The following is a 24,512-nucleotide window of genomic DNA, read 5'->3' as shown; positions in this document are numbered from 1 at the left end:
GACCAAAAGCCATTGAGTTATTAAGAATCACTAAATTTCACATCTTTCTAAAAGCCTGGTGTAGTAAGTGATCATGAAGTCTGGCTGCCGGTCAGGCAGCAATGTCCACCACAGAGAGGGAGAATTCCTGCAACCTCAGAATGAGTTTCTTTCTACGGCTTCATGGGTCTCAGGACTTTTGATTGCTGCTCTTTGTGCTCATTAACATAATTGTAGACTTATTCTTAGGATTTACCTTTGTTAATCATTTTCTTTGTAACTGCTGCATGGCTACCACTTTGATACTTATTTTGTTCCTCTCCAATTCTTTGTTATCACTGAGTTCTTTTACTGCTGGAAAAAAGAGAAGAGATGATGGTGTGGGACGGTTGTAGGATCTTGTTTTGTTCTGCTCCAGAAGTTTAAGGATATTGCCCTTGAGGAACTGTTTGATCTCACTAGGCTTGTCTATTAATCATGTTCTGGACATTCAGTATGTCCAGAAGCTAATTCTGAGCCTCTGTTAAACCATTCCATTCCCACCACCTCCTTCAAATTGTCCCTGAACCAAAATCATCACGAGTTTCCCCTCTCATAAATCATAACATTGGTTATCTTTACTGCCTACTTAGGGGGTCATAAACAGCCATTAGATATCTTGAATCGCTGAGCTGCTGTCTAATTCTTTTTTTTTAAGATTTTATTTATTTACTTGAGAGAGAGAGAAAGGGAGAAGCAGACTCCCCACTGAGCAAGGAGCCTGACGTGGAGCTCCATCCCAGGACTCTGAGATCGTGACCTGAGCAGAAGGCAGATGGTTAATCAACTGAGCCACCCAGGTGCTCCCACTCTCTAATTCTTGAATTGCCTTTTGAAGTATTTTATCTTTCCACCAAGATCGAAGTATCCTGAGAGCAGAGACCAAGTATGACATCTATATATCTCAGCACAGAATGAAGAAAATGCCCGTGGTACAGAAGCTAGTCATAGCGGTTCTTTACAGGGCCCCTGTGGTCTGATCTGAGGATTGAGAGGGAGCAGAAATAGACACAGAGTGCTGGACACCAGCCCTGAATAGTCCTCTGGGTTCTCCAGATCCCTGTCTATGAAGTCTGAGGTGGAATCTGCTGTAGCTACAAGCAAACAAGCCGATGGTGTCTTCTGACTGTAGACACGGGGGATTCCGGATCAAGCAGCAAATAGCAGGTGCGGGAGTGTTGGAAGGCTCTTTTTTTTTTAAGACATTGCCTCTGGTCTTGTCTCTTCATCTGGCCTTGTTTAATGCCCTTACCAGCCTGGATTGGGGTCCCATTTGGGATACTCCCATGTCTCTTGGTCTTGACTCCGTACATGCTGTCCTTGTGTAGCTTGGCTCTGGTTCCCGATTGGGTCCAGGTCCTAAGTCCTTTGCCAAAAGCCATGATTCCTGATCCCTAACTGGCCAGTCTCTGTCCTTTTTGGTTCCTATCCCATAATATTTTAAATCGATTTCCAAGAACAATTCTAGCCATGGCACAGGGCATGGAAGGAATCTGAAATCCCACTTAAAAGGAGTCACTGATCTCAGCTGGAAGGACATGCTGGTCCATCTTTATGTTAAAGTATTGTAATAGTTATAACCTGGACTTTGAGCCTTGGGTCGCATGGTGTTCACAGTGTTTGACACTATGGACTTACTCAAACTTCAGACGACAATCTGTTTGATCAAATCATTGAACAGGACATGGTGAGGGTAGGTGACAAAGTGGGGGCCCAAGAAGGAAGAAATCAATCCAAACAGTAAGGGGCTAAATGATGGCTGGTCCAGGATATTTACTGCTTATGAGTCCACTGAACTGATCAATGTTAAAAAAATGCTCTCCCTCTGTGACCACAAACCATGACCATGGAAGTCTCAAAATCTGACATAATTGCAGGAGAAGAATTGATAGGTCAAAAGCAAACCAGCCTAATACCTCTCCTATGAGAAATAAAGATCATTCCTTGGCTTAAAACAACGACGGTGCTCATTTGGAATTTGGATCAATTACCCGGACAAGGGGCACCTGGGTGGCTCAGTCGTTAAGCGGCTGCCTTCAGGTCAGGTCATGATCCCAGGGTCCTGGGATAGAGCCCCGCATCGGGCTCCCTGCTCGACGGGAAGCCTGCTTCTCCCTCTCCCTCTGCCTGCCTGCCACTCCCCCTGCTTGTGCTCTCTTCTCTCTCACTCTCTCTCTATGTCAAATAAATAAATAAAATCTTTTTTTAAAAAGTTAAAAAAAATTACCCTGACAATGTAGGTTTTCACATTCCTGTAAGAATAAGGAAAAACAGGCCTCTCTGAGTGGTTTTGCCTTATTAGAATTTGTTCAGGAAAGAAGAATCATTAAAGTCTTCCCTGAGAAAGTGAAGTAACAAAAACTTGTCCTGGATATTCTGGTAACTTTTTGATATTTTATGGAGTTGATATTGTTCCCCGTTCCTGTAATCACTGCCAGATAACACTACAAGATCCTCTCTGAGCTCATTTTATTTATTTATTTTTACAGATAAACAGTGATTTATTTTATTTTATTATGTTAATCACCATACATTACATCATTACTTTTTGACGTAGTGTTCCATGATTCACTGTTTGCGTATAACACCCAGTGCTCCATTCAATACATGCCCTCTCTAATACCCATCACCAGGCTAACCCATCCCCTCACCCCCCTCCCCTCTAGAACCCTCAGTTTGTTTCTCAGAGTCCATACTCTCTCATGGTTCGTCTCCCCCTCCGATTTCCCTCCCTTCATTTTTCCCTTCCTACTATCTTTTTTTTTAACATATAATGTATTATTTGTTTCAGAGGTACAGGTCTATGATTCATCAGTCTTAACACAATTCACAGCACTCACCATAGCACATACCCTCCCCAATGTCTATCACCCAGCCACCCCATCCCTCCCACCCCCACCCCTCCAGCAACCCTCAGTTTGTTTCCTGAGATTAAGAATTCCTCATATCAGTGAGATCATATGATACATGGCTTTCTCTGATTGACGTATTTAGCTTAGCATAATACCCTCTAGTTCCTTCCACGTCGTTGCAAATGGCAAGATTTCAATTTTTGATGGCTGCATCATATTCCATTGTGTATATATACCACATCTTCTTTATCCATTCATCTGTTGATGGACATCTTGGCTTTTTCCACAGTTTGGCTATTGTGGACATTGCTGCTATAAACATTGGGAGTGCACATACCCCTTCGGATCCCTACATTTGTATCTTTGGGGTAAATACCCAGTAGTGCAATTGCTGGGCCATACGGTAGCTCTATTTTCAGCTTTTTGAGGAACCTCCATACTGTTTTCCAGAGTGGCTGCACCAGCTTGCATTCCCACCAACAGTGTAGGAGGGTTTCCCTTTCTCTGAGCTCATTTTAAATCAGCATTCCTTTGAATCTTCAAAACCAAGTTCTTCTGAAACTGTAACTGGGGTTAAATTTAGGTCGACACAGATTTCATAAAAGCAAAATCCTTTAAAGTTTACATTAAAGTTTCATGTGTCTAACTGGCCTTGGTTGGGTGATGGTAATAAATATTACAAAACATTAATTTCTTCCCTGGGCTTTCTCACAAGAAAGTTCTGTGGCTTCGTCCCAAGCCTATTGGAGTATTTCATCTCAGCTGGGCTATATAAGCAGGACTGAGTGTCATGATACTCCTCATCAACTTGTTTCATTCTGTCATAAATAATAACAAGTGTGGGGGCGCCTGGGTGTCTTAGTCGGTTAAGCTTCTGCCTTTGGCTCAGGTCATGATCCCAGAATCCTGGGATCGAGCCCTGCGTCGGGCTCCCTCTCAGCGGGAAGCCTGCTTCTCCCTCTCCCTCTGCCTGCCTGCCTGCCTGCCTGCTTGTGATCTCTCTCTATCTCTGTCAAATAAATAAATAAATAAATCTTTTAAAAGAAAAACTTAAAAAAAATAATAATAACAAGTGTGTCTAGTCACGCTTCAGATCAGTTCCTGTTGGTGTCACTTTGTCCCCAACCAGGTTCCTGGGATTCATTCTAGAGTCAGAGACTCCACGGTATTTTATCCTGACTCCTTTGTTATTTTATGTAACTGTGCTGCAAACACCAGATACTGTTGTGTTATTTTAATTCAAAACAGCTCCTCTTTCTCTGTGCTATAAAGAAATCTTTTCCTCAGAACTAACTTGCAAATGTCTTGGTAAGCCAGCATAAGCATGACACAAGGAACATCGCCCCTACACTTGGGATTATCTCAGAGAACATTCTGTTCTTCGTTCTGTCTACAAGAGAAGGCGTGGCAGGGCTCCAGTGCTGTGCTTGCCTCTACCTACATAGTCAGAGGATTTCACCCTGACACCTATAGGGAGAGTGCAATCCCTCCGTAAGGTACGGTAGGAGGAAGGGATGAAGCGGAGTAGCAAGTTGAGTGACAGCACTAACTTTGAAGTCACACGCCCTCTTGAGGATTCACGACAGATGGGGAAAACCAGTGCTCCTGTAAAAGTCCTCTCAAGAATGGGAGCAATAAGTGGGTATCATAAGGCTTAACAGGAACAGTGGATACAAGGCTCTTCACGCAGTATCTGGCATATGGTATATGATTAACAAATGTTTCTAGTGCTCAGCACATAGAGGATGCTCAGTAAATATCGGTTGAAGAAATGAGCACGTTGATGAACAAAAGAATGAATGGGCAGTCAGCCAGGTAAATAACTGTTTTATGTTACCAATATAGATTCCTCTCTTCTAAATTTAAACTTATGTTTAAGAAATGGAATCAACTGTGCATGGTGGGACTCAGTAATGTTGGATAAAGTGGATTTGCTCTTAGGGTCCCACCGGAGAGTTGGAAAGAAAGGACAGACCAAGGCCACACGCCCCCTGCTGGCAGAATTCGCACACGTCAGGTCTGCAGATGGAGGTCAGGGCTGAGCCCTCACCAGAGGGTCATCATTGAACAGATCCAATAACAATGAAAATAAGGTCACAGGTTCTGCCTGTACTGACTTCTCGGGAGGGTGGCAGGTACAGTTTTGAGCCTGCCCTTCCCCTGTGCACATTCTGAGTCATCACTGTGTCTGTATGGTCTGCTTTGCACACACCCGGGTTATTCGTCTCAAGGCCTGAACCGGTCTCTACCCCCTTTACGCTTCCAGACCTCCTCAGCGCCTTGCTCCCATGAGCCTCTCCTCAGGACTAGCTCATCACTCTTCGTGGCATCTGGGTGAGGAAACTGAGGCATGGAACGACAGAGGCCCTCTCCCTGGACCCCAAGATGAGAAGCTCCTCAGGGCCTCCTCCCAAGCATCTTCCTTCTCCCAACCCTGTCCTCCCCCAACTAAGAAGGTGAGCAGAAAGGGGTCGGCAGGCGGACGTCCTCGATGGCTCTCTGGCTGGTTATGAAATATGACAGGCCCCAAAGCTCCGCTTTACCAGAAAACCTTTGCACCAGAAAAACTGGTCTAAAGTGAAGGCCCTGGTACTTAATGAATGCTTCCAGAATTCCAGACTCTTTCTATGGAAGGCTTCCTTAATCCATTTTATAGCGGTCTTTTTAAGGGGAAGGAAATAATTTTTCACTCACCTCCCTTCTTCCAACTACTGCTCAGCTTTGGGGACATACTTCAGTTCACTTTTAATATTCTGGATCTCTGAAAGGTTGACCGCAGGTCCCAGAAGTTTCTTCGCTCCTGGCATTGGCTTCTTCTCCTCGTCCGAGGTGGGAGGAACACCCTGAAGGGAAAGAAAAGAAAAAAGGGATCAGCTCACTGAAAAAGGCATTTGGTCTCTGTCAAAGTGTGATTCTAGCTGCGTCACTTCTTCCTGTGCTACTGAGACACCCTCAGAGCTTCCAGATCTGAAGTTTGTAGACAAATATGGAATAAAGTTGGAAGAAGAAAACAAGTCATCTCCACGTGACTTAGAAAACCCAAGAGTAGTCAACGTCTGATAACTAACAAAAATTAGACTAGTTAGGATTTGTGTTTCCAAGCACCTTACGAGAGCAAATTTAATTTGGCCTCTTACGATCCTAATATGCCTGAACAGCAGAGATTTGTAGAATGTTAGTGCACAGTTGGCTCTAACAGTGACTTAGTCCAGAAGCTTAAAATTCTTTTGTTTGGGGTGCACAGTAGCTGCCAGACTTTGTTCCAACATCTCCAGGAAGCATAAACAAACGGATATTGACATACACAAAAACTTCTCGAATGTGGGTGGCGTGAGAGGGAGCCACAGAGGAGGCCCGGTTCTCCCTCCCGGCTTTGGGAACTATTTTCTTTTTTTTTTTTTTTAAGATTTTATTTATTTATTTGACCGAGAGAGACAGCAAGAGAGGGAACACAAGCAGGGAGAGTGGGGGAGGGAAAAGCAGGCTTCCCGCCGAGCAGGGAGCCCGATGCGGGGCTCGATCCCAGGACCCTGGGATCACGACCTGAGCCGAAGGCAGACGCTCAACGACTGAGCCACCCAGGCGCCCCTGGGAACGATTTTCAACTTCCTATTATCTAATGTTTTCATGCTGTTGCAGCTTTAGGGCAGGACCACATCCTATACTTTTTTTGCGGCTCCTCCAATGCCTGGTTCAGACGTGCGCACTTGTCCAATGCTGTTCAGCTGATTGATCCCAAGAATGTACCATAATGACAAATACACGCCTCTGTGTACATACGCCAACCCGACCCATTAACAGTGACTATAGACAGTAACAGTAACAGAGATCAGTTGCTGTGTGTGGCGCTTAGAACACCCAAGCCATTACTACAGAAGAAAGCTGCCTATTAACTCATTCCTCCTCTGCTAGAGGTGGGGTACTCTGCAGCCCCAAAGGAAGGTGTTGGAGGAACATTTGGTCACCATGGCAGCCACAAGAGCACGCCTCCCCGATCAGTTTTCTCCTGGGAGGGTAATTAAATCACCCCAGCTGCTTTGCTCTGCAACTCGCCCATCAGCACGCTGAGGTCACACTTCCCACGGCTGCTCCTGCCCAATGACTGAGTGTCACAGGATCCTAAACCCGCCCGTGGCTGGGAGACAAGAGACTCCTCCTGGGGAGGAACTTGGGCTCGAGAATTTTCCTGAGAACCTCAGCGAGGCCTAAGAGGTTTCGGCCTGACCCTCTGTCACACTCTTCTTCACCCACATCACAGGTCTAGTCACCCTCCCATTTTTCCTTAAAAGTGGTTTCGCCAATAAATATTTTGCACGTCTAAGCCTGTCGTTGTGTCAACTTCTTGGAGGACCCAAACTAACAGTCGCAGTGTGGGACTGCCAGGGCTTCATCGGCTCGGCCAACAACTGAGTGAACCAGTACAGCTCCAGGGAAAAGGAGGAAGAAAACACACGTTTGCCTCTGGTTCAAGCCCTAAGGCCCATACTTGTTGCCCGCCTAACCAGGCAGCCTTGTGACTTGGGTATTAAAGCTAATGCTGGGCTGTGACCCCATCTGGCTCCTATGTCTAGTTCTCAAACTGTCTAGAACCTAAAGGAGAAGGGAAGAAACTGTTTAAGATTCCCACCCTCTAACCAATTATTTGGTAGGCATGTCCTTTATAGAATTGCCTGTTTGAGGGGTGAGGCAAAATATAAAATAATTGAGGTGCTGTTCTTCTGCTAAGGGCTAATGGTTCTTCCTATAGTCATTTTCTTTGAATCTTGGCACAGCACTGATGAAAGAGCTAACGTGTCTCCCACACAAAATGATAAAGTAATTCAGTGTAGACTGTACCTGTTGTAAATATCTGGAAAATATTGTTTCCTCAGGCCAACGTACATACAGAGCCATAGGATCGGCTTCCTTTTATCAGGCACACACACTCATCATTTATAAAAGCAGATTTACAAGCAATCATTAAAACGATTAAACATCCACTTGGGGGACCAGGTATTTGAAAATATTCTTTCCTAGGCTTTTGGAAAGAAGTTTAAAACAAGGCTATAAATTGGGTTTGTTTTAATATGTGTAGCAGTGAAATGAAAAATGTTTCCTCACTTATGAATGTTCTCATGGTTGTTAGGTGGGTAGATATTAGTAAAGAAGCATGAAGAAGAAAAATGTTTCTAATTCCTTCTGTTAAGTTCCTGGGTACGTCACATTCACTGTGTTTGTAATATCAAAATGTGCTATTTTGGCACATTTAATGTGTAGAGCCAATATGTGTAGTTATGTGTCTATGTGCAAAGACTTATTATGTGAACATACACGGATAGAGGATGATAATATTTAATATTAGGCCCTTTCAAGTTATTAAAACCTCAATACACTGTGTTTTTTTATAAGGTAAGACTTTTAGCAGTTGATTTGGCACAGTTACATATAATGGAAATTATAAGTGGATATTTTCAGTCAGTAGACATGCCATTGACTCAGGAAGGGGTTAATGGTGGGGGCATTTCTCAAATGAATCTTCTCTTGTCTTTTAAAAAAAAATGGGAATCAGATTCCATTTCTTCTAAAATTTATTATAAGAATTATTAGAAATAAAGGCATGAGTAAGCAGGGCTCCAGATGGCCCCATTTGGCTAATACAGAGTACTTTTTTTGCTTCTGCACATAGATATTTGAATTGAGAAGGGACATGGAAGACATTCTTTGGTTGAAATAAAGAGAGCTGGAGAAAGGGCTTATCAGCCCCAGCACCTTTACCTGTTTGGGGAATGGCTGTTGTCAAGGGGAACGTCCCCGTGGGGGATGACAGAGTATTTGTAAAATCTGGCAAAATGGTGAACTGTTTTCCTGCTATCTGACCTTCATCTCCCCCTTTACTCCCTGACGCCCTGTTGCGTTCTCCCCTAACCACAGCTCTGTGGGGTGAGATGGTCTGCTGTGCTCATTCGTGCTCAGACACTGAGGACTTAGCAGTAACAGTACGCACTTACACTGCTAGCCGTTCCAAGTTACACATGCTAACTCGTGTAATCCTCATGCCGACCCTCTAAACCTGCTACTATTACCCCGTTTTATAGCCAAGGAAACTGAGGCCCAAGGCAGGGAGGGAAGGAGTAAGAGACTTGTCCCTGGCCTCACAGCTAGGAAGGAGTGTGACCGGAATTAAATAGTGTGTCTGCATCTTGTGAAGGGACAAGATGGAGAGGGAAATAATTAACAGAAAGTCCCAACATGCTATTTTCTGGCTTCATAACGATGGAATTACGGTCAAAAGAGAGATTTGGGAGGCAGAGTGGAGGCTTGTCAATACCCTTCAAGTCACTTCAAGCAAGCAGCTGCCTTGTCTCATCCAAAAGGTGGGCCCTGCTTGTAAGGATTTGGCTGTAAGGCCTCTGTGTCGGGCACGTGCCAAACTCTGGCTGGGCTGAGCAGACGGAGGGTGGGCTTCAGCTCTGTGAGCAGAACAAAGGGCTCACGGAGACCATAGGTGGGCTGGAGACCAGCCAGTGCTCACAAGGCCTGGTCAGACGGCCACAGGCTGATCCTGGCTTCCTGCTGGAGTACATCCTCTTCAAGTATGAGATAGTGTCAGGATTGAGATGGGGGAGCTACTGGCTGTGATCAAGGTGGCCTGTTATGTTCAGGGATGGTATGTTATGATCTCCATTTTATACCGTGATTATCTTCACGCAAGGCTAGGCAACAAATCCCAAAACTAGGTACGTAAGCAATTCCAAGTTTGCAAACCAGACAATTTTTTTAAAGTGTGGCTGTAGAATTTATTTTTATTTCAGATTCCATTTTCCCCTCCAAACTATGGGACAAACGGTGGCAAACCCACAAAATCCTACTTAACGCACCTTGTAGCCAAGCCAGGCTGCCTAACTGCTCCCCTTGCAATGTTGTTGCCATGAGAAACTTACTCCAAGGTCCAACCTAGACCTTGAGTCATTAGATCCTACCCCTACCTAAGACCCCACGAGTCCCGAGAGCTCATTTCTGCTCAGACAGTAATGGAATACCACCCTCAGTTCCACCCTCCCAGCCCAAGAGCCCCATGCCAAAGGTATAGCTCAGTTCAAGAAACACTCCTGGGGTCTCTGGGTCTCTGTGCCTACCTCACTCCCTCCATCCTGTGAAGAATATTGATTAGCCAGTTGTACATGTGGCTTATCATAAAGTAGGTGTTCACAAACAGGATATATCAGTTCTTGTCTATTTTAGAATGTGCTGGAACTGTCAGACAAGAGTGAGAGCAACGTGATTTCCCAACCCCCTAACTGGGGCACTTAGGAGGAGGAAAGTACCAGCTGTACAGAGAAGAACTGAGGGTCATCTGTAGCACAGGGGGAAGATGAGATGCAAGCCTCCAAAACAACTGTTAACATCCATCAGTTCAGTGAGAAAACTGGGTCAAGCTACCTTTTGACCGACTGCCATGGTAGTGACACACACGGCTTAAGGAAGCACAGGAAGAAAACCTAATTACAGATAAATGGAGGTGTGGGAAGAATTTCCCTGTCCTCTCTTCAACCTCCCCATGCCTTCTTCTTACGACACGCCAAGTAATAGGCCTCGGAGTCCTTCATGAAAATTGGATCATTAGATCAATTGATGAACAATCATTTACTGACTCCTCTCAGCAACCCTCTGAAGAAAAGAGTGGATCGTATTTGGCAGACGTAGACTCAGAAATGCTTGACCAAAGTCCCAAAGGGAGGGCTCATGGTCAGGAGTGAACTGGAGAGCCAAGTATGTAGCGTCACAGTTTGAGATTATATACCAGAAACGCAGGGTAGTGCTGGGTCTTTTCAACTTGTGCATTCAAAATTTTTATTCATCAAAGGTGACTTAGTGGCAGAAATTCCAGAACTTGGTGGTGTCACTCAAATACTCCATCTCTTTCTTTGAAAAATTATCTTCCTATTGATAAGAGGCTGGAATTACTAACTTAGGACCATGTCAGTAATTATTTACAGGGAAGAAGAGGTTAGATGACGACAACCAAAGTTTTATTAGGAAACTTTGAAATGGTGATAGGTGTTCTTTGGGGGCAAATATCAAAAAGGTCACCTACAGAAGTTACAAGAAAAGAGTGCCTTTTTAAAAAGATGAAATACAGTTGGCTATGCCCTGTGGCCTTGTTTAATTCCATTTTCCTTGTCTTGTGCGAATGACATGGTCCGAAACTTGAATTTTTTTTTCCAGAACTGGACCTTCCAGGTTTCATCAGAAAAGTCACAGTTGGTGAAGGAATCCAGACACTGCGGGGCGGTGGGGGGGGGGGGGAGCACCCTTCTCTATTTAATGCACTTACTCATTTTAGCCTCCATTTCAGCCGAGCGGGTGTATGAATTTGGAAGAGGTAAAGGATTAGAGGGAGGAAAAGAAGACAGAAATTGATCGGCTCCTTTGCAAAGTCCTCTTTTCAAAGGAAATACCCAGAGACTGGGGCTTTTTATTTGAATCCACGAGTAATTTAACGTGCTTATTACCTGAGCTCCCACTGGGGTTTGTCACTCATCAGAAGTTGTACTAAAGACATCCTGCTCGGTTCAGTGTAAGCTCCGAGGGAAACCTTACCGAGCTAGTGACTGTGGCCAGACCGAGAGCATTTGAGAGGCTATTTGCCACCCCCCCCCCAACACACACACACACTCTCTCACTCAGTCAACAAACTGCATGTTAAACTCAGCATCTTCAAGTAACTGGGGCAGGCACTTAAAGAGCTGAAGGGAAGTGAGGAGCAGTGTGTTTCATGGCTAAGTGAGCAAGACAGTCAAAGAAATGTAGATGCTATGTGGTGACTCCTTGCCCCACATCCATTCCTGCCTCCCTTGTCCTGGGGAGCCAACCCTCGCCTTGCCTTTGTCCCCACTCTAGTCAGGAGTCTGGAGGGGAAAGACAAGGCTGAGCTCTGCCAGCTAAGTTTTCCTCACCTCCTCCACTTCCGGAGTACACTCTTTTCTTCTGGGGGGTTGCCCAGCTCCCGGCCGAAAGGCTCCCATTGGGATGTTGATATTTGCCTAAAAGAAAAAAGCAGGGAAGATTGAGCTCGAAGAGGGTAGGAACTTGCAGTGACACTGGGAGACCGAATTCATTATGAGGAAAAACGCATCTGAAAAGTCCATCTTTAAAGCTTTTTACCTCAAGAAATTTGCCATAATGACAGGACAAAAATATGCAAAGGAAAATTTGACATTTATTACAAATTTCTGGAACTCATCCTTAGGTCTGTACAGTGATTTCACAATTCCCTGTTGGATAGAATTTCAAGACAGTTTGTTCTGGATGCTGCCCTCCTGCGGTGCTTAATATTTTCCTCTCCCTCAGATGAGGAAGGAACACATAATGACAGGAAAGGAAGAGACAGCAAGCACAGAAGCCATCCCACAGCTTAGCCCTCCTTCAGCTTCCTTCAGACTCACCCTAGGAGGGCTGAGTTCACACCTCCTAAACCACCTCCTCCTTTCCATAATGTCCTATGACTGTTCCAGCACTTCCTGAGGTTTCTCCACAAACGACACTCCTCTACCTTCTCCCCAGCACACCACTGTGTGGGTCAGTGCATAAGGAGAGTGCTGGAAAGTCGAGTTCATTGGTGTCACACTTCATAGATTCTTGTCTTTTATTAAGATAACATGTGGGGCGCCCGCTTGTGCTCTCTCGCTCCCTCTCTCTCTCTCTGACAAATAAGTAAATAAAAATCTTTTTAAAAAAGCATGAATTCTTTAAAAAAAAAACACTTTTTTTTAAGAGGTGCCTGGGTGGCTCAGTTGGTTAAGCATCTGACTCTTGATTTCGGCTCAGGTCATGATCTCAGGGTCGTGAGATCAAGCCGTGCATCGGGCTCTGTGCCGGTCGTGGAGCCTGCTTAAGATTCTCTCTCTCCCTCTGCCTCTCCCGCCCAATTGTGCTCTCCCTCTCTAAAAAACAAAAACCTTTTTTAAGGTAGAACATAATTTTTCCACTTAGATAAAGTGTTGCCTTATGAGTAACTAGATATGTGGACTTGAAAAGTTGAAATTGCACTTTGATGTTATGCATGAAAATGATGCCTGAGCAAAAGGGACAAAATATTTTACTACCTTATGATACAGTTTGGACAATTTTGGTGCCACATCAAACAAAATTATTGGGAACTATGGTAAGGTCTGTTTGGAACTGCCTGATATGAGCTCTGTTGCAAGGGGAATGTTTAACTCAAGACACAGGAAATATCCAGGGTCCATGTTCAGGCAACATGGCAGATCTGTGTTCTCCCAAGAGCAGGAAGTGATGTTTTCTTCCTAGAGTCTTTCCAATTCCCTTTCCTACTAGAATAATGCTGATCCCACAGAAAGGAAACAGATCCAGAGTGTTCATGGAGGGTATCAAAAGAGGTACATCACCATTCCTAGGGCCAACAAGCCAAGAGTTTTTTTCGTCAATGTGTACTATATATGCCAAAATATATGTGCAGCACAATTTTAGACGGAAGTATTTTGGAAAGTCTAAGGCTGAGCCTTCTATGCTATTTCTCTGCTTAATGGAAATATCAGGTGGCCTAGAGTGGGAGGAGGGAGGGGCAGAAGGTAAGGGGGAAAATATGTCTTATATGGTGGCAAATATGGTAGCGTACTTCATGAATTCCAAGATGCATCTCTTTTAATATCTCTGAAATCAAAATGTGTCTTACAACCAGTGGTTTCTTAAACTTTTAATGGGCACATGTGTTTTATTTTTTAGCAGGACATAACATAATGGTATTTTACAATTGGCAGTGTCTTAGACTGGATGAAATATCATTAGGGTCCTGAAATAAGATCAAAACCATGTAAATAAGACCCGCAGACAATTATCTATATTGAAGCAATAACTGTCCCCATTGCTACAGTTTGATGGAAAAGGGGGAAAGTAGATACAGGGACTTTGGGGAGAAGGTTGACTGGCTAAAAGTTTAATTGGATCATCACAACCCTGACCCATTTTTTAAGCATCTACAGAGGGCATCTTCCTAATGGTGAGTTGAAGTTAACATACGGTTTCTGAAAGATTTGCCTGCTAAACTAACCTATTTGATGAAGTGTGCATGCTCTGTAGTGGGTTGTAGTTTTCAGTAAAGGAATACATAAGGTCATCCAGGATAATGTATTCGGTAAAGCACATGCTATGGGAACACCACCTTTTCTTGCTGAGTTCAATTTTAGCAATACGTGTTGCCTCTTCACGGTTAAACGGGTGCCTTCTGCTAGGGCAAAGAGCCCAGGGCTAGGAGGTGTTACAGATTCTCTGTACTTGAAAAGATGACAGTCTTCTGGGTCTCATCTTTCCCGCTTGTAATATGAATATTAGGCTTTGTCAGTGGTTTCAAACCTTTCGGCTACGGAACCCTTCCTTTACGTAAAGTATTGTGAGAACATCTAAAATGCAAACTAGGTGGAGATAGAGGTAGAGCTGCTCTGGCTAAGGTGGTAGGGAGTGCAGAACGACATCTGCTTCCCCCAAACCGTGGGCCATGAGCAGTTCCTTCCAGTGAGGAGGGGGGTACCCAATCTGACAACCACTGAAAGAGATCATCCTTAAGTGGATGAGTATTGACATGTATTTAAAATGTTCGTTCTTTGGTGCCTGGGTGGCTTCAGTCGTTGGGCGTCTGCCTTCGGCTCAGGTCGTGGTCCCGGGGTCCTGGGATCGAGCCCCGCATCGGGCTCCCTGCTCCGCGGGAAGCCTGCTTCTCCCTCTCCCACTCCCCTTGCTTGTGTTCCTGCTCTTGCTGTGTCTCTCTCTGTCAAATAAATTAATAAAATAAAACGTTCGTTCTTCCCATTGTTAGGTTGTCTGTAATTTACTTTCAACCAGCATAGACCGTGTGATATTTTATATGTTCAGGTTGGTTTAAACTGCAGCTCTAGAGAATTCTGCTCTAAGTGGGAGTTTATCCTCGTAGAGTGGTGATGAGGTGGTAAAATATCACTAAGACCACATTCCCACGGTTGCTACTCCAAGTCCTTCTGTTAGCCATCTGTCCACTAACACCTGAGGTTTTGATGTCTGAAGAAATGTCAAAAATAGGGGGAATAATGGCATGAGCATTAGACATGGCTCTTGTTAAAGAAATTAGAGAAGGTTAGGGTATGTAGATTGGTTAAAATGTCTTGGAGACAATCCCTCCCCCGTGCTGAACAGAGTGTAAGAATTGGAGAGCCTATACATTGCATCTTCAGAGACCAAGCTCGAGGAGTGATCCCTAAATGGGCCTGTCTCCAGCCACTGATAATGAGGATTTCCAGCTGGGTGCTGCCAACGAGGGGCACAGAATCTCCACCTGCCTCATGTGAGCCTTTTATGTGAGGTGACAGTCACTTGGAGCACTTAAAGGCACAAGAGCCGAGGCTTCCTGGAGCTCACAGAGAGACCGCATGGACGGTTTTGTGCTGGCTTGCTAATGAATGTGTGTTTAATAAACGTCCGTACATGTGGCAGAGTTGGGTTTGAGACTGGCTTTCATCTTAACCCCATGCGAGGTTGGGGATAGTAACTACTCCCCAGCCACCCACCACACACTCCTTTAGCCACCCCCAAACCCCGATTCAGCCTGGGTCCTACAGCCTCACAACAAACTGCTGAGGAAAAAACTGAGCCTCAGAGAAGTTAGGTGTCACACAAAGAGTTCGAGGAAAAGCCAGGATTCCAAATCAGAGCTGCCTGACCTTAGGGACAGACCTTTTTACTCTATCAAGGCCTCTCCAAAGAGCTCTTTTTACTTGACCAAAGTGAGCTCTAACCACTCTAAAATGCTCTAAACTGCACAAAAATTACAGGCTTACACTTTGAGAGTGGCCTTGGAAAAGGGGCACACAAAATGGATTAATTCCAAAATAGGTGTCAAAGAAAAGCCACATTGATAAATGAGCCATTAACTCAGTGACTTGATGCTTTTTCATCTTTAAGGCATCACTCAAGAAACCAGGAACCTAAATGGGTTTTTGACAGCAAATATTGACAGGATCCAAAGCAGCCCAAGAACGCGTCAAATATCCAGTCATTAATGTACACCTGAAGGGAGTGTCAGAAGAGTGATTTGTAAATGATTAGAGATGTTTCATTAATATAATTGTAGAGTGGTGATATGTGAGTGACAAATTATAGACTAAATTATAGCCATAAGAAAAATTCCTTATAACTAGAATTTGATAGTAAAACGTAGACCTTAGCTCTCTTTTTTATTCCATGGCCAGAGAATTGAGTCATATTGTTGTTTTTCACTGATTCACTCTGTTCGAGTTCAAATAAAATATCTTTCAATGATTAATTTTTCCATCTGCAAATTGGGTGTGGTATTCGCTATTCAAAATGGATTTCAAATATAAGGTACATTTTTATGAAAGAAAATGGAGTCAGTCCAGGTCATTGATGTTCGACTTTCTCTGTGTTGAGGTGACTCCCTATCACTGATGTGATTAGACTTTTTCCTAGGTTTGTTTATTGTACAAGGTTGAACTTCTTCCTTCTCTTTATAGAATCTGTATAAATGCAAACGAGGCAGACTTTTGTTTTTTTCCTTTTATAACACATTCCCTTGCATTTCTTTTCCCTCCTTGAGTTTTATTCATCTCAGATATTTTTAAATATGCCTGGACGCAGCAAGCCCAGCGCATCGCTTTCCCAAGCTATACATAATTTGTTACATCCTCGAAGTTGGGAATGGAAAAAAATCTACTAGATCATCTTTTGCCAGAACGGGATACAGTTCCCTGATAATGGACCTATCTGATGTGAAATGAATACTACCCTTGATCTCACCAGGTGAAGAAAAGTAGAGAGAATTCCCTGTAAGTTAATTCCACTACTCCCTTAATTATTTGTATTGTTCTCCTGCTTGGCTCCAGGCTTTGAGCCCGAGGATTCTGGAAACAATATTCCCTCCCCAGCCACTCCTGTGTGACTTCCAATGGAGCGACATCTTCTCTCCCCAGTCGGTTGGATTCTGATAGCTGCCCGCCACTGACTCCCTTCAATCCCTATCCACTTCGCTTTCCATAGCCAGTGTTCTCTTCTCTCTCCCTCCCGGTCCTCCCTGTTGGTGCCCACTGTGTCTCTCCTTTTAGTGTTGAGGCTTTTGGAGTTTCCTCCCATTGCATATTTGTTTCAGATAACCCCCCCACACACTGATTCTATCTTTAGTTTTCAAAGGTCTCCAGCCGCTCCAGCCAGAATCTATAGCCACCCCCACCATGCCATCCTCCCAGGCCACAGGCAGAGGAAACCCTACAGGGTTGCATTTTGCAGTATTTCTTTCTGCACTTTCCTATTCTTAGTGCCCTAGACCTTCCCTGAATGGAGCAGGAGATGACATTTTGAGATTTCTAGCATCTTCATAGAAGACTTTCAGAAAAAGCTGAAAGAGCTGATTAGAAAATGAGATTCTTATTTGATTTAGTAGCTTAAATTAAGAGAGACAGATGAACCTACCAACTAAAATACAGTCCAACCTATTTTAAAATACAATTCTATACCACTAGAATGTAACTTCTTTGTCTTTCGGGATTCTTGAAATCTGGAAAGGATTCAGAACATACAAAACTTACCCTCTCAACACAACCTTGAGAAATTCCCACTCAGCCACTGTCTATCACCCATGGTGTTCCATACTGAAAGGTTTTCTTCTCTCTCTCTCTCTGTTCTCATCACTTTGTTTTTTTCAGTAATTTCCTGAATGACTCAACTGTAGTGTTGTCATCCAGGGAAAAGCAGATTTCAAGAATGCATTATGGCTATTAACATAATGTGTACAAATGATTGAGGGCAAGTCATATATCTGAGGTACTTGTAAAGGTCAGCCTCAAAAAATGACATCTTTTGGCCAACATATAGACTACTTGCTTCATGTTACTAACATGGAGCCCTGGTCAGAGCAGCAAAGACTATCAGCTGGAGGTAGCACTGAACCCACTCTAGAGTCAGTCTGTTAACATTCAACTTCTGGCTACATGTTAAAGAAACCAGGGTTAGAAATGATAAACAATGTATTATAGTGGTTTATATAAGAAAGAAGCTGTAGATCCATGATCAAAGAAAAGGCCTTGACTCTACATTAAAACAAGTGGCAAATGACAGTTCATTTTTAATTTTTAAATTTAAATTAAATGTTAAAGGAAGGTATGTATCATTATGTTATTTTTAGCTTTAACCAATGTATTTGGTTAACTGGCCAGACATGGGTGGTGATAGTTTATTCTTTTATGCCAAGGATCGTCATGGACCTGGAATCCTTTTTAAACTAGAAAACCCAGTTAGGAAGCTCTTAGAGTTTCTGACACCTGTCTGTAAAGACTTTGGTCAGGCTGTTTTCTTCTTCCATGGAGCCTTTATGCCCTGGGCAATGGGAAGTGGAAGAGCAATGATAATGGGTGGGGAAGGGAAAGAAATATTAAAGCTTGGGGCTTCACGATATTCTGTTCAACACATGGATTGGGTGGCAACTGACAAGTTCCCATAAGAGGCCACGTACTAACGATGCAGGGTTCATGTACTCATTCCTTTAAAATGTATAATAAGGGTTAGGTTGACTTTTACAAGCAGCTTGGTTAAGTGAATTAAGCAGAGAGGTGGTAATTCAGTGGCCATGGCTGTTTGTATTTTGAGACCATGCTTGTCACCAAGTCTCTTTACTTTGTACTTTTCACTCCCAGCCAACTTACATTTAAGATGACTTTATTTTTTTTAAAGATTTTATTTATTAATTTGACAGAGAGAGACACAGCAAGAGAGGGAACACAACCAGGGGGAGTGGGAGAGGGAGAAGCGGCTTCCTGCTGAGCAGGGAGCCCGATGTGGGGCTCGAACCCAGGGCCCCGGGATCATGACCTGAGCCGAAGGCAGATGCTTAACGACTGAGCCACCCAGGCGCCCTTAAGATGACTTTAATCAGGGTGGGCTATTAGCTTCTTCCCTAAAATGCTGACACTCTTTCTGAATGTCACTTGAGCTCTTTAAAAGGGAGGACCCAGCTTCATATTTATGATTACCCTAGTTAGATGGTCCCACCCACTCCTCCATCCTCACTCTCCGTGCCAGGGTGGGGATGGTAAGTAATGAGACTAGAGAATGTTGTAGAGTGGTTCCACACATGGGCTTTGGGATCAGACAACTTGAGCTCGGGTCCTGACTCTCACAAGCTGTTTGATCCTGGGCAAGTTGTTTCACTTCTCTAAACCTTTCATTATAATTCATGGAGATCTCATTGCACTGTGCCAAGTACATAGTAAACCCTGAAGAAACTGTGACTATTATTGTCATCCTAATAATAAACCTTAGAAGTTATTCTCAGGAAGTTCATAGATTATTAGAAGCTACACAGAGGCTTGGAGGCCATATAATGCAACACCTTCCTTTGCAGATCATGGAGACCAGGAGGTTGAAGTCACAGAGCAGAGCTAAGACTAGGGCATAGGACTCTTTTCCATTCAACCATGAAGCTCACAGATCTCATGAGAGAGGACAAATAATACTCAGCTCACTCTGGTCAACGGCAGAGAGAAAAACCAGTGATGACCCAGAGAACATTGGCTCTGGGTGGGCTGAGGCCCTAGGGAGGCCCATGGTGGTTTCCAAAGGGGGTGTGTTCAGGAGGAAGGGGAAGGACGGGCAGGTGCTACCGGTGACCAATGTCACTTGGTCTCATTAAAAAGACTTGCCGAGCAGATCACAGAAGGGATTGGATTCCCCAGCAGCTCTAGCTTTCCCCACCTGTCATGTCAAATGTTTTCATCTGAAGGGATCAGCCCCACTATGCTGAGTGTGCTGATGTTACCTTGGTTGCAACTCCATCCCCATCAACAGTGGGGTGTAACAAGCAGCCTGGAGAGTACAGAATGAGGGCCAGGAAACTATGGCCCATGGACCAAATCCAACCTGCCACCTGTTTTTATAAATAAAGTTGCATTGGCACACAGCCACCCTCATTCATTTATGCATTGCCTATGTCTGCTTTTGTGCTGTAATGGCAGAGTTGGGTAGTTAGAACAGAGACCCGATGATGTGCAAATCCTAAAATATTTACTATCTTGCCCTTTATAGAAAAGATTTGCTGACATCTGGTATACAGCCTTACAGCTACTTTGGGAGACAAAGGCCCTGTCCAGGCAAAGGAAGGATCAACTGATTCCTTCAGTATATTTTTATGTCCCGGGCATAAATGTGATTTCATTAGTACAACTGAAAAGAAACACCGACTTAGATAGAATTCCCTTACAATTCAAAGGCCACCTTTTCCATGTGGGTATGAAAGACAGCTGTCCAAGCCCTCTCAGGGTAGGCCTAGTTCTGTCCTCCCTGTTAATTTGGGGCATGGAGGGGATGGAACCAGTTGAAGAGAAACCAAGGCCATTTCATGCATTACTTGGGCAGTTAGAAGAGCCATCTCTTAAGGAATTGTGTGCTATAAACCAGGCACTTGCCATTCATTAGTTTATTCATTATAACAATCCTTTCAAGTAGTAGGATTGTCCCCGTTTTACAGAAGGGTAAACTAAGGGTGAATGAAGGTCCCAGAGTGAATGAGTGCCAGGCAGAGATTTGTAACCATTTGGCTCCATGTTGTCTGATGCACATAGGCGCAGTAGTTCAACTATCTAAATGCCTATCTGTTTTAAGTATAGCTGACATTGGCTTAAGTTTGCTCAATCCAGACAAAATAGAGATCGAAGTCATTATTTTCTAGAAGTTTGCACTGCAAAATGCTATGCTGCCAAATACTCATTTGAAAGTTCCTGTATGTTTTGAAAACTCTGCCTACATCACCACTTTCTTAAAAATATATAAACCCATTAGGAAGTTATGGACTCTGAGAAATCCTGCAGTAAAAATCCTATTCAACTTCGCTGAATTTAGTGTTTCCCAAACACTTTATCATGGAACCCTTTAATTAACAAATGACATCCCATAAAACTAGTATTCCAAGAGACACACCTTAGGAATTGTTGAACTAGATGATGGTGTAGATGGTGATATGGTGATGATGACTGATGACTGATGATAACAGCTAATATTTATTAAGCAATTATAACAAGCCAGGCAGTGGCCTAAGCATTCACATGTATTAATTCATTTAACTCTCACAGCAACCCTATGAGACCAGTACTGTTATTAAATCCCCCACTCGATAGATGAGAAAACCAAGGCACAAAGAAGATAAACAACTTGCCCAAAGTCACACAACTAGTAAGGCCTGGAGATAACAAGCTCCTCAAACAGAGGGACCAGGTATCAGTTCATCTTTGCATGGCCTGGACTTTGCACAGTGCCTGTCACAAAGACCCAGGAAATGACAGTTGAACTGCATTGGAAATAAGATCCTAATAAAAAGGAGAAGCAGGGGCGCCTGGGTGGCTCAGTGGTTAAGCGTCTGCCTTCGGCTCAGGTCATGATCCCAGGGTCCTGGGATCGAGCCCCACATCGGGCTCCCTGCTCTGCAGGAAGCCTGCTTCTCCCTCTCCCACTCCCCCTGCTTGTGTTCTGTGTCTCTCTCTGTCAAATAAATAAATAAAATCTTTAAAAAAAATAAAATAAAAAGGAGAAGCAACTAGAACATTTTGAATAGATCATTTAACATCTTTAAGTGGTATTTACACAATGAGGGCACTCCTCATCATTTGGGGTTTCTATTTGTTCCAGACATGACTGTACCCTAGATAATGTTACTACTATAAACCATTTTCTACAGTGTAACCATTTTCAAATTTTATTTAATAGACCCTACTTTAGGTTAATGAAGAGATGATAGAAAAATATCAGATAGTACAGATCCTATTTAGCCACGAGAAATAATATTTCATTTGAAGGTGCATTAAATTAGGCTTTTTGAGTGGCATAAAATATATTAGAGGAAAAACCACATCCATAAGGAAGCACTCTATTGCCTTTGTTGGTAGAGGGGATGGAATTTTTTAAATGCAGTAAAACAACACTTACTGAGAAGAGTCCATAGCAGGTTTTTAAATATTACAGACCTAAAAATATATCAAGGTCAGAATTAGTAGATAAAATACTGGTGAATTTTCAGCATAGATTTGAGGGAAGCGAGAAAGCACTAAGGAAGAAAAATCAACACACTTTCAGCTTTAAAAGGAAGAGAAGCAAAGACAGCCTGAGAGAAGACTATGTTTTTGTGTCCTGCAAAATAAAAAGGAAATTGTATGTTTAGCACCTTGGGAGCTTCAAATGCAGTGATTAAATGGTATTATTTCTCATCACGTTAACAAAGAACATTCCTGAATGATAATTATTATGATAATAGTTGACCCTTAATGAGGGCTTACTGTGCTGTTTTAAGCAACATGTATGTGTAGCTCTAGGACGTGAGCACTGTTATCATCCCCATTTTACAGACGTAGAAAGAGAAGCAGAGAGATAAAGTAGTTTTCCCATGATTCCACACCTATATGGATTAAGGATTCAAACTCCAGTAAAGAAGGTTCAAAGGCTCAAGGATGCCCATAGGTCTGGGAGGCAAAATAAGTTCCACTACCAATGTCAAGGTATGTCAAAGACTCACTAGGTAGACACAAAAGGGCCAAACGTGGCTATGCGGGGAGTTGGATCCTTGCCAGTAGGCTCTTCCTTGGTAGTTCGTTCTATGACAAGTTTCCAGGGGTTGTAATACATCTGGCCACTTAAGAAGCCCATCCAATTAAGGCTGTGCATCTGTCTTGACAGGTTAAAGATCTGTCCCTCCACCCACATCTACCACTGGCGTGTGCTAGGATTTCTAATCCCATAACCTGGCCACATGCACACCCCTCCAAAATATGGTCAATCACTTATGTTTCTGCTGTGATGGTGTATCAGATCCCAAATATTCAGGAACTGTGCCACACATCCTGCGGTATTCAGAAAAGTTCAGGAAAAAAAAAAAGTTTAAACGTTCCTTTAGAGGTAGCACGGATGACTCTAGGTCAATGCAAGAGAAAGATGGAATTTTACAAAAAAGGATCATGCCCGGCATCACAGTGTGGGAGCCATTTGAGAATTAAGCACAAAAACCTTAAGAGAATAATAAATTAAGTATGGAGTAAAAACAAATACTGAAAGTTATTTTCATAATTGTATTTATGTTCCAAAATGCCTGTGCCCCCCTCCTCTTTTTTGGGGTGACTCTTAAGTCAGTTGAAACAACTAAAGAATTTGTTTGCTGGGAAGGCATGAGGAGATATAACAGCACCCAGACTTTACACGATGCATACCCAAGCCTTAGGAGGGATGCTTGACAAGAAAGGATATGTTCTAAACAGATGGGTCAATAAATTCAGTTAGATATAAAAATGGGAAGTGAATTTTTTAATTCGTATCAGTGAGCCTGTCAAAAACATGTACATCGGGGCGCCTGGGAGGTTCAGTCGGTTAAGTGGCTGCCTTCAGCTCAGGTCATGATCCCACGGTGCTGGAATCGAGCCCCGCACCGGGCTCCGTGCTCGGCAGGAAGCCTGCTTCTCCCTCTCCCACTTCCCCCGCTTGTGTTCCCTCTCTCAACTGTCTCTCTCTCTCTGTCAAATAAATAAAATCTTAAAATATATATATATATGCATCGGAAAACATATCCAAACACTAAACACTGCATTTTTATAGACGGTCAATTAATTCTCATTCATAACTTTGATTGTCTCACAATTCAGCATAATTGAACACTAGCTTCTCCCTCCTCAGCCCTACCTTCCCAACCTCAGATCCTGTCTCATTTGTGCCCTAGGGGTCAGTCTTTTCTTGAAGTGAATTACCAAGTTAGGGGTGAACAATGGCAAAAGGTCTGATTTATTAAAGCAAACAGGCGAGGAGTCGCAGAGCTGATGTTAAAACGCAAATACACCTACTTACCTGGATGGCTCTGACATTGGAAACCGGCTGTTTTGACATATTCACGGGGTCTTATCCCTAAAAAAACAAGTGAGAAACTGTTAGAGGTGGCGGCATTCAGATTCTCCGGCTTGATAAATTAGAACTTAACTCATGATTCAACTGGGCAGTCACCCCTTTCAGTGGCCCTATATTCTTTCAGTCTCAGTTTCTGAAGTTACTTAAGAGACTCTCCTTCCCAATGCCTCGGGGAGAGGGAACACTAGAGCGCCCGGATAAATCATTCATGAGGAGAAATGCTGAGATGCCTCGCCCCTGATCGAATGATAGGCAATCAGAAACTTGAAAGGAGCTATCATCCCCTTCCCTGCCCTCCTGCCCCCACTGCCGAGAGCAGCAAAGCAAAGGGGTTGTGGGAATAAAACACCTTTGTTTGGGGCCTCGGAAGCTCTCCGCTTGAAACTGAACTTCTGATCTGAATGAGCTGTTGCCAGGGCTGTGTGTCAGCCCGTTGGGAGCTCCTCCTCTCCATTGAGCACCCAAAGAGAAAGGGCCTGGACTACGTCCGCACTACTGCACCGCCCTCTGCCCGCCGTGCACGCACGCGTCTGTTCCACGCGGGGTCCTGGGAGACGCTGTGAGCACCGGGCCACCACCTCCCCACTCTGGGTGTCCATGGCCATGGCTCTGTAAACACAGGCAGCCGCAAGCCTCGCCCGGCTACTTTGCTAAGGGAATAGCCTCACAAGGCAAATAAGGATTTACACGACCATGTCATTTCCCCAAGACACAGCAGTGCTTCCTTCCCAAAGG

The 24,512-nt window shown here is 43.8% G+C and overlaps 1 protein-coding gene across 1 annotated transcript; it reads right to left on the bottom strand.

The window, feature by feature from the left end:
- Positions 1-5,578: 5,578 nt before the first annotated feature.
- Positions 5,579-23,759, bottom strand: SMPX (small muscle protein X-linked). The gene is made up of 3 exons (XM_028122605.1): positions 23,721-23,759; positions 11,807-11,893; positions 5,579-5,713 (listed from the first exon to the last, which is right to left on the bottom strand). The coding sequence occupies exons 1-3, from the start codon at positions 23,757-23,759 to the stop codon at positions 5,579-5,581; spliced, it is 261 nt and encodes an 86-aa protein (XP_027978406.1).
- Positions 23,760-24,512: the final 753 nt, after the last annotated feature.

Source organism: Eumetopias jubatus, unplaced genomic scaffold (assembly GCF_037043125.1).
Source record: "Eumetopias jubatus isolate StellerSeaLion01/CBP00866 unplaced genomic scaffold, mEumJub1_p1.0 scaffold_11, whole genome shotgun sequence".
Lineage (NCBI taxonomy): Eukaryota > Metazoa > Chordata > Mammalia > Carnivora > Otariidae > Eumetopias > Eumetopias jubatus.
Note: the sequence above shows the minus strand (reverse complement) of the source record. Positions and strands in the feature narration are given on the sequence as shown.